Source organism: Anomalospiza imberbis, chromosome 5 (genome assembly GCF_031753505.1).
Source record: "Anomalospiza imberbis isolate Cuckoo-Finch-1a 21T00152 chromosome 5, ASM3175350v1, whole genome shotgun sequence".
NCBI classification, from domain to species: domain Eukaryota; kingdom Metazoa; phylum Chordata; class Aves; order Passeriformes; family Viduidae; genus Anomalospiza; species Anomalospiza imberbis.
Window position 1 is genome coordinate 44638653 of NC_089685.1, and position 17911 is coordinate 44656563.

The 17911-nt window shown below is 41.7% G+C and overlaps 1 protein-coding gene across 2 annotated transcripts in view; it reads left to right on the top strand.

Annotated features, from left to right (window-relative positions):
• The first annotated feature begins 915 nt into the window (after window positions 1-915).
• Window positions 916-17911, top strand: part of LRP6 (LDL receptor related protein 6) — a 112410-nt gene continuing 95414 nt past the window's right edge. For both annotated transcript variants that reach the window (XM_068190418.1, XM_068190420.1), the window contains exons 1-2: window positions 916-1361; window positions 15977-16370. In XM_068190418.1, coding sequence (XP_068046519.1) covers window positions 1307-1361; window positions 15977-16370 — 449 coding nt within the window. In that variant the 5' untranslated portion in view covers window positions 916-1306. The remainder of the gene's footprint in view (window positions 1362-15976; window positions 16371-17911) is intronic.

The window sequence follows — 17911 nt, forward strand, 5'->3', positions numbered from 1 at the left end:
TCATCTAGAGGAAATGCAAGAAAGCTACATTTTACATTGTTTATTAGGCACAAACAAAGTAAGGAGGGAAGTTTATTTCACTTGAGAGTGTATTACAAAATCTTAACTATGCAAGAGGGAAAAAGACTATGTTTAAACACAGCACGTTGGCCACTCATACTATTGGTAACACCACTCTAAGCAGCACAAACCCAGCCCACCACATTTAGTTTAGCAAGGGGGACAATAACGCAGAGCACCCCAAAAGCGTTGGGAAATAAATCATGCATCATTACATCAGCCGGGCAGCAATTCCTGCTGATAAGGGACGCCTGCTCCCTCTGCTCTGGGAAAGGCCGGGATTTATTGCGTTTCAGTCTGCACACCGCGGGGACGGACCGTAACTTCATTTTGCAACCCTGCCTGCCGCCCGCCCCCCGGGCGATGCTCTGGCGTTACAGCCCGTTCCAGGAGCAGGATCGGGCTCAGGATCGGGATCGGAGCCTTTGTGCTGCCGCTCGGACGCCGCCGCAGCTCTGTGGCAGAAAGTAGTCCCGTCCTCACGGTCCAGAAAACGCATCGCAGGCTGCGAAGGGAGCGAGGGGAGGCAAAGTAGGCCCGCTGGAATGCGGTTGCCCCCCATCTCGCACCGTCCCTGTGCTCGGGGGGTGCCGTAACCCCCGCTCACCTCCCTCCCTTAGGGAGTCCCCCCGGGCCGCGCGCCCTGCCGGGGTTCTGCCGGCTGCGGAGCCGCCGGGGCTGTGCGCGATTCCGCCCGGGAGAGGGGAGCTGCACGCCCAAGCGCCCCCGCCCCTTCGCTCCCGCCCTCCACGATGGGAGCGGTGCCGGGGGCGGGCGCTGCGCCGGGAGCCGGCCGGCTGCGGCGCGGGAGGAGGAGGAAAAGGAAGAGGAGGAGAAGGAGGACTGTATCCCTGCGCCTGCGCGCGCCCGGCGGAGGCGGAGGGGTGGATGGGGGAAGGACCGCGGCGGTCGCGGTGAGGCGGCGGCAGCAGTAGCAGCAGTAGCAGCAGTAGCAGCAGTAGCAGCAGTAGCAGCAGTAGCAGCAGTAGCAGCAGTAGCAGCAGTAGCAGCAGTAGCAGCAGCAGCCGCCGCCGCCGCTGCAGCCGCCGCAGCCGGCATGGAGGGCAGCGCCCGCTCCCGCAGCGGCACGCCGGGGCCAGTGGCCTGCTAGGGACCGGCGAGGGGGGATCTCCCCGCCCTCCCCTTCCCCGCCGCCTCCTCCGCCCGTCTGGAAGCATGAACTGGCAGCGGAGGTGCTGCTCCCCGCCGCCGCCTCCCCGCCGGTGAGAGCGAGGAGGGAGGGAAGATGGGGGCCGTCCTGCGCAGCCTACTCGCCTGTAGTTTTTGTTCCCTGATGCGAGGTAAGCGGGGCGGGCGGCGGGGGCGGGAGGGGCAGGGGGAAAGTTGCCGGGTTGGTGGCGAGGGGCCATGTTTGGACGTGCGGGAGGGGAGCGGCGAGGCCTGGCTGCTGGCGGGGCGTGGGGCCCTGCGCAGGGGCAGCGCTCCCTCCCTCGCTCCCGGCCGCCGCCGCCGCCTCCCCGGCTCCTGAACGCGAGCCGCGCCGGGAGCAGCCCGCCCTGCCAGCGGCCACCGGCCGCGTCCCGAGCCGCCCCATTGTTGTTTTCAAGTTTTTTCTTTTTCTGTTTTTTTTTTTTTTTTTTTTTTTTTTTTTTTTTTTTTTAAGGATTCCCCTGAACTCTCGCACGCTCCCCCCGTGTCTCTCCGCAACTTCAGCAGTCCGTGAGCACCAGCGGCTCTGGGGCAGAGCTCGGCCCCGCCGGTGTCAGGCTGGTCCTGCTGTGCCCACCGCCGGGTTGGTCCCGCTCACCCCCCGCCGTTCCATCCTGCGGGGTGCGGGGAGAGCGCGGAGCCCCCGCGTGCTCGGCATGCGGGAGCGGGGAATGCCTGGGAACCGGTGCTGCACCGACCCTCTCTCCGCAGCCAAGGGAGCGAGGGGAGCAGTGAAGGCTCAGCTCTCAGCTGGGCTGGCGCTGCGCTGGGACTTGAGAGAAGTTTGTGTTTCTCTGGTGAATCATCATGGATGTTTATACAGCTTTAAAGGAGCAGTCGAGTGCCTTAACGAGGGGATGTTACTTAAAGTAGCTGAGAATTTTGATTCTACTTCCCGGCTCCAACAAAATTTCTTGTCTTGAAGGGCACAATCTGAATGAGAACAGGATTTTTTTTTTTTTTTTAATGCTGTAAACCTAACTACAGTAACTATTATCTGTGTTCAGTCTGGGAAGAAATTGCCTGTGTTGCTTGCATACATAATGTTTCTTTTTACTTGATTTTGACTTTTTTCATACTAGATGGGCAAGAGATTAATTGCTAACAGTTAATCAACCACATTTTGATTTAGAGAGTTCCTCTCCATTAGAGTGTTTTGATGAAAGTTAATCTAAGGGTGGTGTAGGTTGAAGTAACTGCTCAATCTCCAGTTGCTCAGTAATCTGGAAAACAAAGATTTTCATTTTATCCATAGCCTTTTTTTTTAACCCTGTGCATCTGTTTGCCATATTGTATCCTGTTTGCAGAGATACAAATTTATTTATTTAAATGGCATGTGTAACTTTTTATACTTACATTGTGGCTGTTAAACCCCAAATTTTAAAAGTTAAGTTTGCTGTCGAGTATAGGGAGAAACTGTTTCCTGATTAGTTTATTTTAATAAGTAACAATCATACCCATGCTTAATATACCAAATGTTTGGCTTTAATTTGATGTTCAGTCCAGTTCAAATGACAGCACAGAAATAGCTTTTGTATGTGATGTCACAGAATATCATTACAGTAATTTCTGCAAATTAATCTCAAAATAGTGGCATGTGCTTTTGCAAATTTTTGTATACTTAATGCTTAATGGGACACTTTGAAAAAACATTAAGTCTTTAAATCATATGGCTGTCATTTCTTTTCTCATCTCTCACCACTGTCTATTGCCAAGGACATTTGTATCCCAACAGCATTTCTGTTTCTTCTGTGTTCATGGTGCCCTGCTATTTGATTGCCTACCTGAAGTTGTAATCCTCTGTTTGTGACAAGATAGTAATTTTCCTACTGGCTAATTGTTACTTTAGATAGAGATAAACAGCAGGAACAGCTGAACCGTGAAGAAACAAAAATTTTAATGCATACATCCTCCCTAATAAACAGCATCTATGCAAGTGGAGTAGGTTTGAGTAACGTGTTGAGTTCAGAAGAGGTGTCAGCAGTTCCTTAATGAGGCAGAGGCAGTGCCAGCATGAGTATGAATAAGCTTATACATGAAAATAGAGTTGGTGTTATGAAGTTCACTGTTTAGTTTGTGAATTCATTGTGGTAGAGGATGCCAAGCCGACGGTGCTGAGACAGAAACTCAGCAAATGTAGTGGTGTGTGTTTCTGGATTGTAGCATCCTCTCTGCTTCCAGAGACAGCCTCCTATTCTCATAGAAAAGGCAAATGGACAAAGGTTTATGACAACTGAACTATTACTCTGAAGAAACTGTGGTAGACTTGTTTACCAGTCTGGAAAGGAAAAAAATCAGTACCCTGGAAATGCGTAAGGACTTGAAGAAATATGAAGCTGTTACTAGCTAGAAATGGATGCACAGGGTGAGGCACTTGTCTCAAAAATCATCCAAAGACTGCAATAAACCAGATCCTACTGATGTTGTCAGGGCAAGTATTTGAATTTCTAAGAGACAGGAGGTTACCATTATGACAGCATGCTGTAGAGGTTCTGTGGTTTGGGCTTGGGGATTTTTTTAATGTTATTGCTGCTATAAGAAAGATGTCCCTGGTCTCTGTTCTCTCCTCTTGGCCCATGGTTTGATTTGGGATGTTGCGCTTCCACCTCTCTGAACAACTGTGCTTTTTGAAGCCACTCCCTTAGGGTATTCCAGAGGAGTGGAGTTAGAGCTGCTCCATGGCAGCTTTGAGGTGTTCTTCAGGACAGCTGTGAAACCAATGAGAGAGATAATTGTTAGATAACTGACAGCTGCAAAGAGGCAAAAGCAGTGTCATCACATCTGTCAGGGCACTACAGATAACTGTGAAACTGAGGTTTCAACTTTTTAAAAAGTGAAAAATAGAGTTCTTCCTCCACCAGTGTTCATGGCTTGCTTTCTTCCTGAAATAGCTCTCCAGTCAGCATGCAATTGCTGTTTTGTTTTGTCTTTAAACCCTGATCATGCAGGCAGTACCTAAAGCTCTTACTTGAATAGAAATCTTTTAAAGGATATTTGTGCAAACCTACTGAATGTTACAAACTTCTGTGTTTAGGGTCAGATAGTGAAGAAATGAAAATGTCTTTTTGGTAATGGGTGTTTTCAAACTATGCTTTCCAAGAGTTCAAAAGCAAGTTTGTTTGAATCCATTATTATTGTTATAATATTGTTACTGTTTTAATTGATTTCCATTGTTTCTGTTTTCATAAACAGATTCTTGGTTTTTTGTGTTTTTTTTTAAGATAGATCCATTTGCATGTTGTTTAGAAGAGTTTAATGTTCAAAACTTTGCTAAGCGGTGATGTGTTCGAAACTTTGCTGAACTTTAGTGGTGTGTGTGTGTCGCTGTTGAGGCAGGACAGGAATAATATTACTCTGAGTCAGAAGGCAAGAAGAGAACTTTATTAACAAGTAGCGTTCCTCTTTTATAACCAGGATCGCTAAGATGAAATATGATTGGTCTTAAAGTGAAAACCTTTCACACCATTGGTGCACTATGAATACCACACAGTGGCAGAACATATCTATAAACAATATGAACAGAAGGAGAGATAATAATTGTTTACATTCCTTTTGGACTTTTTTCCAGGTTTAGCCTGGTAGAATCTCTCCTTTTCTCTCTGACTGAACTGAGACTATCCATAGTGTGAGCACACATTTTTCTACCAGAAGTCAGAGAAGTGGACAAGGAATATAGGTTTTTACTCCTGAAGCACTCAGGTTGGAGACCAAATGTGGCATTTCCAGGTAGAGCATTCAGGTGAAGGGTCTCTTCACCTATAGACGGTACAATAATATGACAGTAAGAGTTGAAAATATATATATATTTTATAATCATGGTCTATTTCTTCACCCAAGCTTGAATCAACCATTTTCTAGTCATGTTTCTTCATTGTGTGATTCCTCAGAAATCAGTGTGCCCTTATCTACCATTTTCCTCTTTCATCTTTTCATAGAATAGTCTAAAATTAGTGTGATCTATGGTGTTCCAAAATCCACTATTAATTTTATAGTTCTTTCAATTGCATCTCTGTGATACAGTTTAGTTATCAGATTGCTTTAGATTTTATTTAAAACTGGAAAATTAGGACTGAAAAAGTTTGATGGCAATTTTTACTGTCTTGGAGGTAAGGTAAAGTAGCATTTTTGACAAGATATAGGGAAGGTCTAGTCAGAGGTATATGCAGGTAAAGGACTTCTTGTATCCTTCAGCATGAGTTATATGAAGGTATTCAGGTGGAAAGCTTTAGTTTTGTTTCATAGCAATACTGGTTAGAGGGGCATGAGCTGTATTTGTGTTTCCTTTTTCCTAGAGAGTTGCTTCAATCTGCATTCCCAGAGTTCTAGGTAAGGAACTTGGCTATAAGCAATAGAATATGTAGGAGAGTTTTGTTTTTGTTTTTTTTTTTTAAGGATTGGGCATATAGGAACCTTTCAAGCTCTGTTTTTGGGAGCTAGAGAAATCTGATTCTTTTGGACATCTGTAATTCACCTGTATGATGATGTCACATTTCAAAAATGCCAGCTTCAAAAATATCTGCTGCAGTTCATGTAATATGGGATTTACTTTTTAGTTTAAACCAACTAGAGTGAAGATATTTTTTCTTCCCCCTGAGGAAGTGGGCTAGGGCAGGAAAACAGGGAGAAACTGGTCTCAGTTTCTGATCTGTCACCATCCATCTCCTCTGGCAGCAAGTCTGAAGACTTAAATACTATATTCTTTGTCCCCAACATATTTAACCTCATTAAACCGTAGGGAGGGGTCCACGTTGCTGTTGTGTGGTGCCAGAAATGCAGTTGGAACTAAATCTTTGTTTCACACTCCTGCTTCTGGCTGAGCTGGTGGGTCTGCTGTGTCTGGGAGCCTGCTCAGCTCCTTCTCCAGTTCTCCTGCTGGGGAGCCCTCATGTTTCAGCCCACTCACCTGAGAACTTTGGGCAGAATTTAGGTAGAGAAGGAATTTCCCTCAGATTGACTTGTACCAATAAGAGGTGTAAGTTGCTTAGAAAGATGTGGAGTGTAGGCTTCAGGGATGGTCTGTTCATGTTCACAGTTGGTGCTTCCCACTTAAAACTGAGCCCTCAAGTTTTAAATGCTGTGGCTCAGCAAGGGTAACTGTTCGTGTGTGCACATGAGGTTTGGGATGAGCCAGCAGCCAGTGCTTCCACTTCTGTGCCAAGCACTTTGTAGTGATGACTCTTCCAGAGTGTAATTGCTGTTCAGTGAATTAAGTACATGCTCTCCTAATAACCTTTAGTTTTTTAGCTCACACGTCAGGTGTGGCTTCAGAGTATGTACCACTTGCAGAATTACAGAATACACAGTGCTCCAAACAAAGAGTCTGTGTCATTCTTTTGTGGTAATTGTCCAAGGCTTAAAAGGGGAAAGCTTTGGATCTTTAACAAATTATATATAAATGCTGGATATTGACACCCTAAATATAAATCAACTTTTTCCAACTTATGTATTTACCAGGCATGCTGACATAGAGAGCCTTCATTAAACTCTCTAGATATCCTTGTAGTTTATAAGTATTTATGTCAGGACATTCACAATGTGAAAGGCTTGCTATTTGCTCCATATGGACAAACTTAATCAGAACACAGTGCTTGCATTTACAAGTAGAAATGATCTTGTTGTCATTTCTGCTTTTTGATATATTCTCTGGTGAAATGGTTATGAAAATAGGGTGGGGTTTTTTTCTTACTATTATCTTCCTACAGACCTTTTGATTTCCCTGTAGTTGGAACAGTTCCCCACTAATTCTGAATTGGAGTCAAACATACCAGTCTATGAATAGAATGGGAATACTGTTAATACCTTTGTCTGTAATACCTTATTATTAATAGACTTTTAAGAAACTAACCAAAGTCTAGGTTAAAAGAAGCAATGCTTTAGTTAGTAAAACTTTGTTTCCTTTACAAAATGTTATAAACTACTTGGAGATAGAAGCATGTTAGCTTAAAAGCTGGAATGCTTTTTGAGCTTCAGTATTTATATGGAGAGAACAATAAGGAAATGTTTTTAGTAGAAACAGACATGGAAAATGGAACAGTCATACAGATTTTTTTAGTATCTTGTTACAGGATCACATTACCTAAATAGAATTACTTCCTTGTGATATAATAAATGCAGCAATAATGGGATTATAGTTTTCATTCTGTTTATGAGGGCCATGTGTGAGTTCTTGATGTCCAGTTTGAAAAGTAATCATATTTAATCAACTAGCTATATAATTTTGCTTAATCAAAAATGGTTTGTTTTCTTCTCTGATACCTTTATATTTTTCCCATTATTCCTCCCCTCTCTGCTCAATTAGTTCCCAGAGGAAAAATAGATTTTGTATGTAGTGTGCTGGGTTTTTTTAACTATTTGTGCCTCTAGAATTCCTTAATAACAAAGATTCTCCTCTGTCCGTTGTTGGAGTTCAAGCTTATAGAAAGTAGCTGATATGTTTACTGGAATTCTGGAAGTTAAGGATATGTCAAAAGTAACAGAAATTTAAGGTGTTATAGAATTTTAAACTTTGTTCCCTTGGTTGTTCTGTCAAAGCAGGGAATAAAACTACTACTTATATTATTAGTGTTAATTAAAATATTATCACTTTGAAAATCCAAGAATCCTCTTGTCCACATACAGATTAATAAAGAAAGAATATTAAATATAGTAGAGGAGTAGGAATTTGGAGACCTTGTATCTTATAAGCTCTATGAGGACCTTATAAGATACAAGGTCTACAAATTTATAAGACCTTGAGTCTTATTATGTCAATTTAGTAAATGCAGTGATGTTCTTATAACTCAAAAACTTAACTGAAGCTCAGCAGTTACTCTTTTACCCTGTAAGCAATGGTAAAATGAGTAATGCAATTCCAAGTTGGGTGGTTTTGTGTTTATGGTTTTTTCTTTTTTTTTTTTTTTTGAATTTCCATAAATGATTCCCATTCAATTTGAAAAAGACAAGGTCGTTCACTCTTTCCAAGGGATTCTGCATGTATAAGAGTGTGTGTGTGTTGTTTCATGGGGTGGTTTGTTTGGTTTTTTCCTAGGTGTCATTACATCTAATGTAAGCCTGTTGAACATTTGACATTAGTAGTGCTGGGATATTAAAAGTATGAGACTTAAAAGTGTGCTACAATAGTTTTTTACAAAATAAAAATTAAATGTTCAACAATTCTCAAAATTATTGAAGTATGTGCACATCTTTCCTTACCCATTAAAAACAGTCCATAACTATTCATTCAAACTGGGGTCTTTTGTGCTGAATTCTGTGTTCCTGCTTTACAGCAACTTCCTGGTAGTGCTTAAAAAATCTAAACTAACAAAAAAATCCCAGCATCAAAACAGAATAAATAAGCTGTTTTGTTTGATTTGTTTTTTACCTGGTGAGACAAACTGACACACTTCAGGAAATATTTTTTGAGTATCTTTTAGACTGGTGTGCAGCCTTGGATAAATTGTTGGAAAAGTCATCTGAGAGTAGTTCATTGCCTGTGAGCTTCTTGACAGTGTGAAGAAAGGCCTTATTTGTTGTAACTGTGCTGCTGTTGAGGGTGTGAATTCTTTGATCCATGTGGAACTAAGAGCAATTGGGGTAAGACCCCATGGCTTGGGCTGTTTCCATGTGCTTGGGTTACACTCCAGCAAAGGAGGTGAGTAAGCTAGAGGGAGTGACAGAGAGTAACACTTCCAGGCATTTCCTGACGGGATGTGCACCCTCAAATGTGAGCTCTTTAGGCTGTAACACATGAGCGGCAGTTGCTCCAGAGTAGCAGCAAATCTTGGGGCATTCCCACCTCGGCTTACCAGGGTGTACAAAGTGTGTCTTGTGGCCTTTAGCCTTCCTAGAATTTGGGAAATGGGCTCCAGCTGTCCCAGCACCACAGTGTTGTGTCTCGGTGCTGTCCTTCAGTGGCGGGACTCAGCTTCAACAGCTTCCTGAGGAATATGATCCAGGCTTTTGGCTTGTTTTCTCACTGCTAGAAGCACTGTAGGAAAAGGCGATGCCAGAAGGTGTGAAGGGCAGTGTTTTGTTTCAGTGTGATCCAGTTCTCTTCCCTGTCTTCACAGTGCTTAGCTTAGATGGCAGAATACCATCCCTACAGACATGTGGGACTCTCATTGGTGGAGCCAAACAAGACTTTTCTGCAGGAGCAGAGGTGCTTGCTAACTAACTTTTTCATTAAAAAGATCATGTTGATTTAAACAGGGGTGTTGCCAGTGGAACTGGGGAAGTATTGCCGATGTGTGTGGAACTGGTATGACTTCATTTGCAATGCTGTGTGTTATTCTGACAACCATTTGAGAAGCTGGAAGAGTGTTGAAGGAAGATCATGAGGACACCTGAGAAAATGAGCTGTATAATGTTGAAATTCTGCAGACATTAATGTGGATCATGGAAGTACTTGATTGCACATCCCTAAAAAGCCTTCCAGCTTTCCGTAGCCTGCAGTTTGCCCAGGAAAATGCCAGGTCACCTTTATTTTGCTGCTGCTCTATAACCAGAAGGGTCATGGAAGAAGGTGGTAGTGTTTCATGGCAATCCAGCTGCAAGGTGATTCATCAGCTCTCTGCTCATCCTGTTGTTAGCCAGGTAGATTCCGAATATAAAGTTAGAAAAATTTCAGAGCTAAAGTACTGTGTTCCATCCCCATGAGAGTGAAATCAAAAAAATTTCAGAACAGGGGAGTCCATGTTAGAGAAAGGTGGACAAAAGATCTGTGTGAGTGTGCTACCTAGCACTGAGGAGTGCCACGCTCTGGTAATCCTGCTGTATGTCTCTGTTGCCAGTGGGATTTGGCAGGTGATACCTGCTATTCAGAAGGTTTTTTGCCTGTCATAGGCTGAGACTTCATGGTGTATTTCAGTCATGAGTGCTTTTGCTATAATCTGGCATGTCTATTGGCTTTTTATGCCTGGACCTGGTATTTTGGCATTTCTATTCTTTCCTGAAGTTCTTTGTCTTCATTTTTTTTTTTTTTTCCTTCCTCTCATTCTCATGTCTCCATCCTTCTATCTTTAGTAAGGTAATTTTTTCCCTGTATTTAGCAGGTTAAAGGATGACTTACTGCCTCTGTACCAGCTAGTCCTGCAGGATGTCTTGGTCTATAAAGCTAGTATTTGGCCAAAGGCCTGAAAACAGTAAAGTTTACTGCAGAATCCAAATGCTGTTGTTGCCTAGCTTGTTGTCTTTGCTGTTGCACTGATATGGCTACTCATCTCCTTCACTGGCCTTCTGCTCCTGTGACCTTTTGAGTTACCATCTGAACAGCCCTTGCATGGCTTTAATCTGAGAAGTATATTTAAGGTTAGCTGAAAAGAGGAGAAAAATCTCTTTCTGCCAAGTTTGTGCTGCCTCATGTGTGTTTACTAAATTCCTGGCTGCCTGCTGTGTCCTGCAAGTATATTTGTGAGAATGAGTTTCACAGAGAAGGGTGCTCTCTGTTCACAGTGAAAGAGGAATGATGGGCACTAATAAATCAGTTAATTATTTTTATTTTTAAAAATGTATGGGACTGTGTTTTCTGTGGAAAAAAAACTGGGAAAGTGCTGTGACAGAGAACTGGGTGCAAAATCCTGGCCTGTTGCTTGCTGTGCTTTAAAACTCTTATGTATTTCCTGGTGATTTTATTGTTTGCTTGAAAATATAAACCATCTCTGTATAAGTTTCTTGAGGCTGGCTCCCTGCTATTTGGAAAAATGTATGTTAATTTTCAAATTGTCTCTCTTCTTATTTGATACAAGTCTCCCAGGCTTTCTTCCCAATGCTACCTCAATCTTTTCATTCTTGCTTCTCCAAACTGAGCAGCAAAACTCAAACATTTGCAGAAAATAAATATACAGAATTTCTTGGAAGCATGAGCAGTGATGAAGAAATTTGAAACCCAGGGAGTGAAGGGTCCTCACAACTGACTGCTTCAGAGTCCTTGTGCCAGTCCAGAAACTTTTCCTTACATTCTTGTGTTGGTTCTTTATGGGACATCTTGGGGATGATTATTGTATTGCATACAAGGAGTTTTGTGTATTGAATGGTTTTAGGGAGGTCACAATTAATGTTCTTTGCTGGTTATCTATGTCCATTTCTCCGCTTTTCCTTCTCTTATGAGCTGAATGTGAATGCACTGTCATTCTGTCAAGGCATTTGGAGTCCTTGCTCACTGTGCCTCATCCAGGTCAGCGTGTATTTGTTTGGTACATCTCATCACTGTCTCCTCTTCTCTCCAGTCCTCACATTTGCTGTCCTCATAGCAGTGTGCTTGGCAGTGCCAATTCACTTTAGACACTTAGAATTCTTCAGCAAGACTTTTAAAGATGGGGAGTGTTCCCTTCCCAATTCAATGGCATAATCTTTCAGTGTGACAATCCAGGGGGTTTCTTCCCGTTACTTCAACATGGATATTTCTTTCCATAATGTCAGCAGTTGCTCAGTAGTATCCACACTGTTATTCTGTGGCAGGTTGCCACAATTTATCAGTGGCCACCTCTGCTCTGAGTTGTTCTTTAACTGGAGGTTCACGAGGAACTGGTTCAGTTAATTAGTCAAAGCTGGTGCAGTCCTTCCTTTCCCTGCTGTGCTAGTGCTTATATTGATTTGATTTTTGGTCGGAACTGATTCTAGATGATGGCTGGCTAAAAAACTGCTTTTTGGCAGGTGGTGGGGAGAGCCCAGTAGCCTTCTGCTGGTTTAGCTTCCTGCATTGTCTCACCTGCATTGTGGCATGGGACAAGTGCTTGAGCCAATGCAAAAGAGGGATTAGGAACTGACTGCTGGAAGTGAAGCTGGGGAGAAAGGAGATGGCTGCAGTCACATCTTGAGCAGATACAGCAGGCTGCCAGCGGAGGGGGGAGAGCTGCTCCCCCTTCCAGCTCTCTGCTGCTCGCCTTATGTCAGCTTTGGAGTTTGCTGAACTACTTGAGTTGATTCAACTTGCTAACCCAGTCAAACCTTTTGTTGATGTAGTGATTTGAATCAGCTTGGGAGGGGGCTCTTAACTGAGGGATGGGGTAGAATGGTATTGCTGGGATTTGGGACTGAGAAAAAAGGATTTGGGGGAAATGAGTGTGTACTAATTGTTTTTGCCAGGCTAAACTCCATGTCAGTGAAAGAGAATGAGCATGACGAAGGTAACACTGCCCTTGCCTCATAGCACCCAGAGCTGTCCTGGATCACTGAAGGTAGAAAGGAGAAAGTGGGAATTTGTGGAAAAGGCCACTGGACTAGTTAAAGAAAAGCATGACAAATTCTGACAGCTTAAAATTTCCACTGAAACACCAAAAGGATTAAAAATCCTTTTTAGCTGGTACAATGCACATTTTATGTTGGTTTGTCACTTTGCATCCTGTGGGCAGCAGCTTTTTTATGCCTTTAACAGATGCCCATAAGTCAGATGTACAAAGCAAGACTTGAGTAAACAAGTGCAAGGGAAAGCAGACTTGAGTGTCCTGGGGATTAGCAACTTTCAGTTAGAGAGACAGGAGCTGCAGCCAAGAGAAATATGTGATGTAAGAACTGGAGTTTGGCATTGGGAAGAAGGATGCTGGTTGTAAAAGTAAGACAAAAAAATATAATGTCTGGACTTTAATACTGCATGTGGTAAACTTAGGAAAGGTCTTACCTGAACACTGCAGTTAAGAAACAGTTACAGGCTCAGTGACCACTACTGGTAGAAGTTTCTAAGCATGTAAATTATTTTTGTTGCAGCTGAAATGTGTTGAACTTGAGTTTTTTGAGGTTTTGTAACTTTTGTGTTCTTTAAGGAAACATTTTTTCTTGCTGGTGGATACAAAAAAAAAAAAAAAAAAAAAAAATCCTGCAGTTTATATCTAAGCATAACTCTTACTCTGTATTGAGTACTTGAATTAGAAAAATCATCTGCATGTAGACCTCTCAAGTCATAGAGGACATAGTAATATTCATTATTATTTCTATTCGTGATTTCCAGCATAGGTGTTTTTATCTTTCAAGAATATGTGCTTCTCTTCAATGTATTGTAGCTTGTTGTAGTTACACTATATTTTGTTATGTCTATAGAAAGAGAAATAAAAACATGTAAAGAGTGCAGCTTCTTAAAATCTGAAATGTATCTTTTTGCCTCATTTTAACTTAACTGCCAAATAGTTGCCCAGCTTTGAAAGGGGTTGCTCTAGGACTTCTTCCCAGGTTATTAGCACAGTTCATAATTTCATTATTCAAGAAAGCCATCTCTTCAATGTCCTGTGCTTTCAAAGCTGGGACAGGGTGGGATCTTCTGGCACAATTTTGCTCTTGGCACTGCTGTCTGGGTGAAGTAAATGCAGGATGATACTCAGTCCTAATGCTGCCAACTTCAGTAACTGGGTTTCATAGCACATTGAATCCTTAGTGTGTTCTGGGAAGGGCTGGAGGCGGTGGGGAACAAACCTGGTTTTTATTATTTTGGCGATACAGGCTTCATTCCTGAATGTTGCAACAAATTGGAAAGCTTAACATGCTCATCTGCTAGCCCTTTGGAATGTGTTACAAGTTGAGGCTTTGTATCAATCTGCATGAAACTACACATCCTAAATGTAGCTGTGTTTCTCCTTAGTTGTCATTCAGTTAAGCTGTCTCATTGATGGAGAGGTGTTTGTCTGTGGTCCCTGCTCAGCCAGCCAGTCTGAGCTCCAGCAGGGAGTGAGTAACCTCTGCAGCGTGGCTGTGTGAGGCTCAGCAGTGCCTTCAGGCCTGGCTGATTACTTGGTGTTCCAGGTCAGTGCATGCTGTGTGCAAGGGTGCTCCATGTTGCACATAATAATGAAGTTTGTACTTACAGGTGTGCGGAGTGTGCCAGCTGGCTGCACATTCCTGTGTGCACTAGATGACACTGAGCTGGCTGCTAACTAGATTTTTCAGGTTACAGTTGTAGGTAGGCTTTAAAAAGTAAAGGTTTTTAATGTATTACATTTTTTTATACCTTGCAGTTTATTGAATACTTTTTTTCTGAAACACTGGTCTTCATAAGCAATCTGCCCTTCAAGAAGATGTACTGTAATTAATTTTAAATCTTAGGGGGTGGAAAATTATGCAAGGAAGGGAAGGAGATAGCAAAGTAAGGTAATAATACATTCTTAATATAAAGATTCTCCATTTAATTTTAAAAAGTCTACCCCTTCTCCATGGGATAATTATCTCTAAACTTGCATAGTTTTTTCCACAATAAAAAATTGCTTTCTGGAGAAGGGAATACAAATACAAATTTGGTATTACTAAAACTAACAAAGTTTCAACCCCTCCCTTGTTCTGTCTAAAGTTCAGCATAAATCAAGTTATTTTCAGTGTTTCTAAATTGTGGATGACAGCAATTCAGTTTTTGTTAAAAACCAACAAAACTCCCACCACCCCAAAACATATATAGAACTCATTTAATTGCAGGTAGATGAAAGAACTTTCTTAGTTCTTTCAGCTTCTCCCAATTCACATGTGACAGGGTCTTTGAGAAATTGTTTTGTGATAAGATAATGAGGGGAGTAGTCTGATCTTGGAAACCAGATTTTGAATTTACTGAAGTCTGTTAGTATTTCCAATTTCAGTGTGAGTTTGGCATACAGGGAACTGTTCCTCTTCTGGCAGTGTGGCCCTTGACATTGCTGAGCCATGCATGTCCTTGGCTCTGTAATTTTTGACCTTTTGGTTAGGATATCCACCTTGCTGCAGATTTGAAGTGCCCACCTATGCTGAAGAATAAATCTGCAAGATCCCTGTGAAATTTGTGTGGTGACAGGTAGAGGAGCATTTATAAATCTAAATGCCTCTGTAGAGCTCTGGTGCTGCAGTTTCTGAGTAAATGCAGGGAATGGTAGAAATGTTTTCTGGTAGTGGGTTTTAAAGGGTGTCATTGTCTGCCTTCTACAAATGTAGTATTTTTCAGAAACTTTTGTTGAAGTAGGAATGAGGCTGGAATTTTCATCATGCTATATATAGCTTGTGGTTAAGGACAACTAAGCAGGCATATTACATTTAAGAAGCTGTCTTTTTGCATGGTTACTGCTTTACATTAGTCATCTTAAGTGTTATGAAAAATATACAGACTGTGCAAACTGACAGGGTAAGCAAATAAAGCATATAAAAGGAAGGCTTTGTGTTAGAGAACAAAGCAGGAATGGTAGAGTTGAGTTTGAAAGAACTGTGTTTTGTCCGTTCCTGTAGCTATATTTTTCTCCGTACCTCCTCATACTACCTTCAACACTCTAAACCAACATTTGCCTTATGCTGTGTAATGAATTTTGTATTTTTATGTACTATATGTAAAATGTCTGAGATACATAATTTCAGGGAATATTGACATGCAGGCGGCTCTGATAGTTTGACGTGAATTATGCTTCTATAGAGGTGCAGTGGATATTACTCAATTCTATCAAGAAAATTAATCCTTGCTCAGGTGAGCCAGTACTGAATGCTTAGAAAACTGCTTTACTCTTGTCTTTCTGATCATTCTCTACAGAGCAGTGTCATTTGGGCATTTCAAACCTCCATTTTCTTGGTTCTTTCCCTTCTTCTTTAATGTTATTTTAATAATGCACAACCCAGAATAGTGAGCTGCCCATTACAAAGACTTGTAACTGAGTTGAAAAGGTTTGAGTCGGTGCATTTTAGTCAAACTTCAAAATGGCTCTCCAGGATTTCTTAGTTTTGTAAATATACTCTTAAATCTGTAGCTATTGATGACCTGACACAGTCACAGTGAAAGCTATGCTTGATATGAGTGATGCTAACACCCCTGTGTGTCCTCCCGTTTCTGTCCTGTGTGCAGCTGCCCCGCTGCTGCTGTATGCGAACCGCCAGGATCTGCGGCTGGTGGATGCTGCCCATGGCAAAGAGAATGCCACAGTGATTGTGGGGGGCCTGGAGGACGCAGCCGCCGTGGACTTCGTGTTCCTCAAGGGCTTGATTTACTGGAGTGATGTCAGTGAAGAAGCCATCAAACGGACAGAGTTCAATAAATCTGGGAGTGTACAAAACGTGGTTGTTTCTGGACTTCTGTCACCCGATGGGCTGGCCTGTGACTGGCTGGGGGAGAAGTTGTACTGGACAGATTCAGAAACAAATCGGATTGAAGTTTCTAACTTAGATGGATCACTGAGGAAAGTTTTGTTTTGGCAAGAATTGGATCAACCCAGAGCAATTGCCTTAGATCCTGCAAGAGGGTAAGTCTTTTTTAAAATAGTTGCAAATACCAAAATTTTTACTATTTCTTGTTTGTTGAATGATTTCAAATGCTGTTATCAAAGTTATCCTAAGCCATTTTGCATAATTTGTTTCTTTCTATTGGTGTGATTTGCAGACTTGTGAAGTTCCATTCATATTGGTTTGTAAAAAATCAAGAATTGTCAGACTTTAGAAAACAGTACTACAAACTTAGTTGGGCTGTAGTGCCGAAGATTAGCAAAAATGGAGAAGTTCTAACGTAAAAGCTAATTAAATCTGCTTTACTTAAAAAGCTGTGTCAGCAGCCTGTGAACAGACAGACTTGTGCCTCTCTGAAGTGTCAGGAAATGAAATTTTTTTGAGCTTTATTCATTGTTAATATTCATGCTTTATTGAAGCATCTGAAGAAATGGGAGAAGTCAACATACTGTATTAATAACGCTTGAGATGTGTTTTGAAGCTTAATCAGAAAATTTATGAGAGGCTCCTTTCCCCACCCTTGGGGGAACTCCTGTTTTAAAAACCTGTGGTTTTGTCTCAGCTCCTTCTAGAACTGATGCTACATTCTCAGTTCCCATTTGAGTCCCTGGATGTGGCTCTTTTTGCTCTGTTCTTGGAACAAAGCAGTGTTTGCCAACAATGGAAAATTCAGTGGAGTTTTCGTGATGTTATGTGAATGGTTGGCTTGAGGTTACCGCAAAGGTAGTCATCTCTGACAAAGTGTTTGGGAGAGCCAAAGTGGAATACTAATGGAATATCCTTGATGCTGTGTAACCTTTTGAACATATTTTATATCTGTTGTATAGGATTAATTTTTACTGTAATTTTTTTTTCTTGAACAAGCAAGGAAAAAACCTTGTTGTACATATGTTTTTCAGCCAACTCTTTTTTGGGGGTGGTAAATTAGTGCCTTGTTTCTTTGGAAAGATGAGGGTTGTGTTTCACTGCTTGCCATTTATTTGCGTTATAACTTTTGTTTGGCTTTTTTCCTCCAAAAGAAGAAAACCTCTACAAAGCACAGCTTTTTTCCTGAACTTCATAGAAACACTATATCTTGAGTATTTTCTTATACAGTTCCAATAGTTCTTTGACAATTTATAAACAGAAGATATGTTTATTTGCCGGTACCCATATTTCAAGCTTTGGAAATAACAAAAGTATGGATGTTTGCTTTTTCCATGTATTTGCAACTTGTAAATTGGAGGTAGTGATAGAGTTAGTTGTATTTTATTAGATTCTAAAACCCTTTAAGAGTGTAAGGAAAGTGTAATGTTCATATCTTTTCTACCCGCCATCCTGAAAGTGAGAGAAAAAGGAAGGAAGCACACATTTAAAGTGGCTTTGATTAGGCTTGTAACCAGAGAGAATGAGATTCCTTTTGGTTAGGAGTAAAGCTCTGTTGTGAAGCCAGTTGGTCTTTTTTTAGAACAGTGTTTGTATTTTCTGAACGTGCAGAGTAGTATGCTCAGCAATCCCAACTTGATGTTTGCATGCTCCTTACTCTTTCTTAATACTTTACACCAAGAGGAAAAGACAAAAA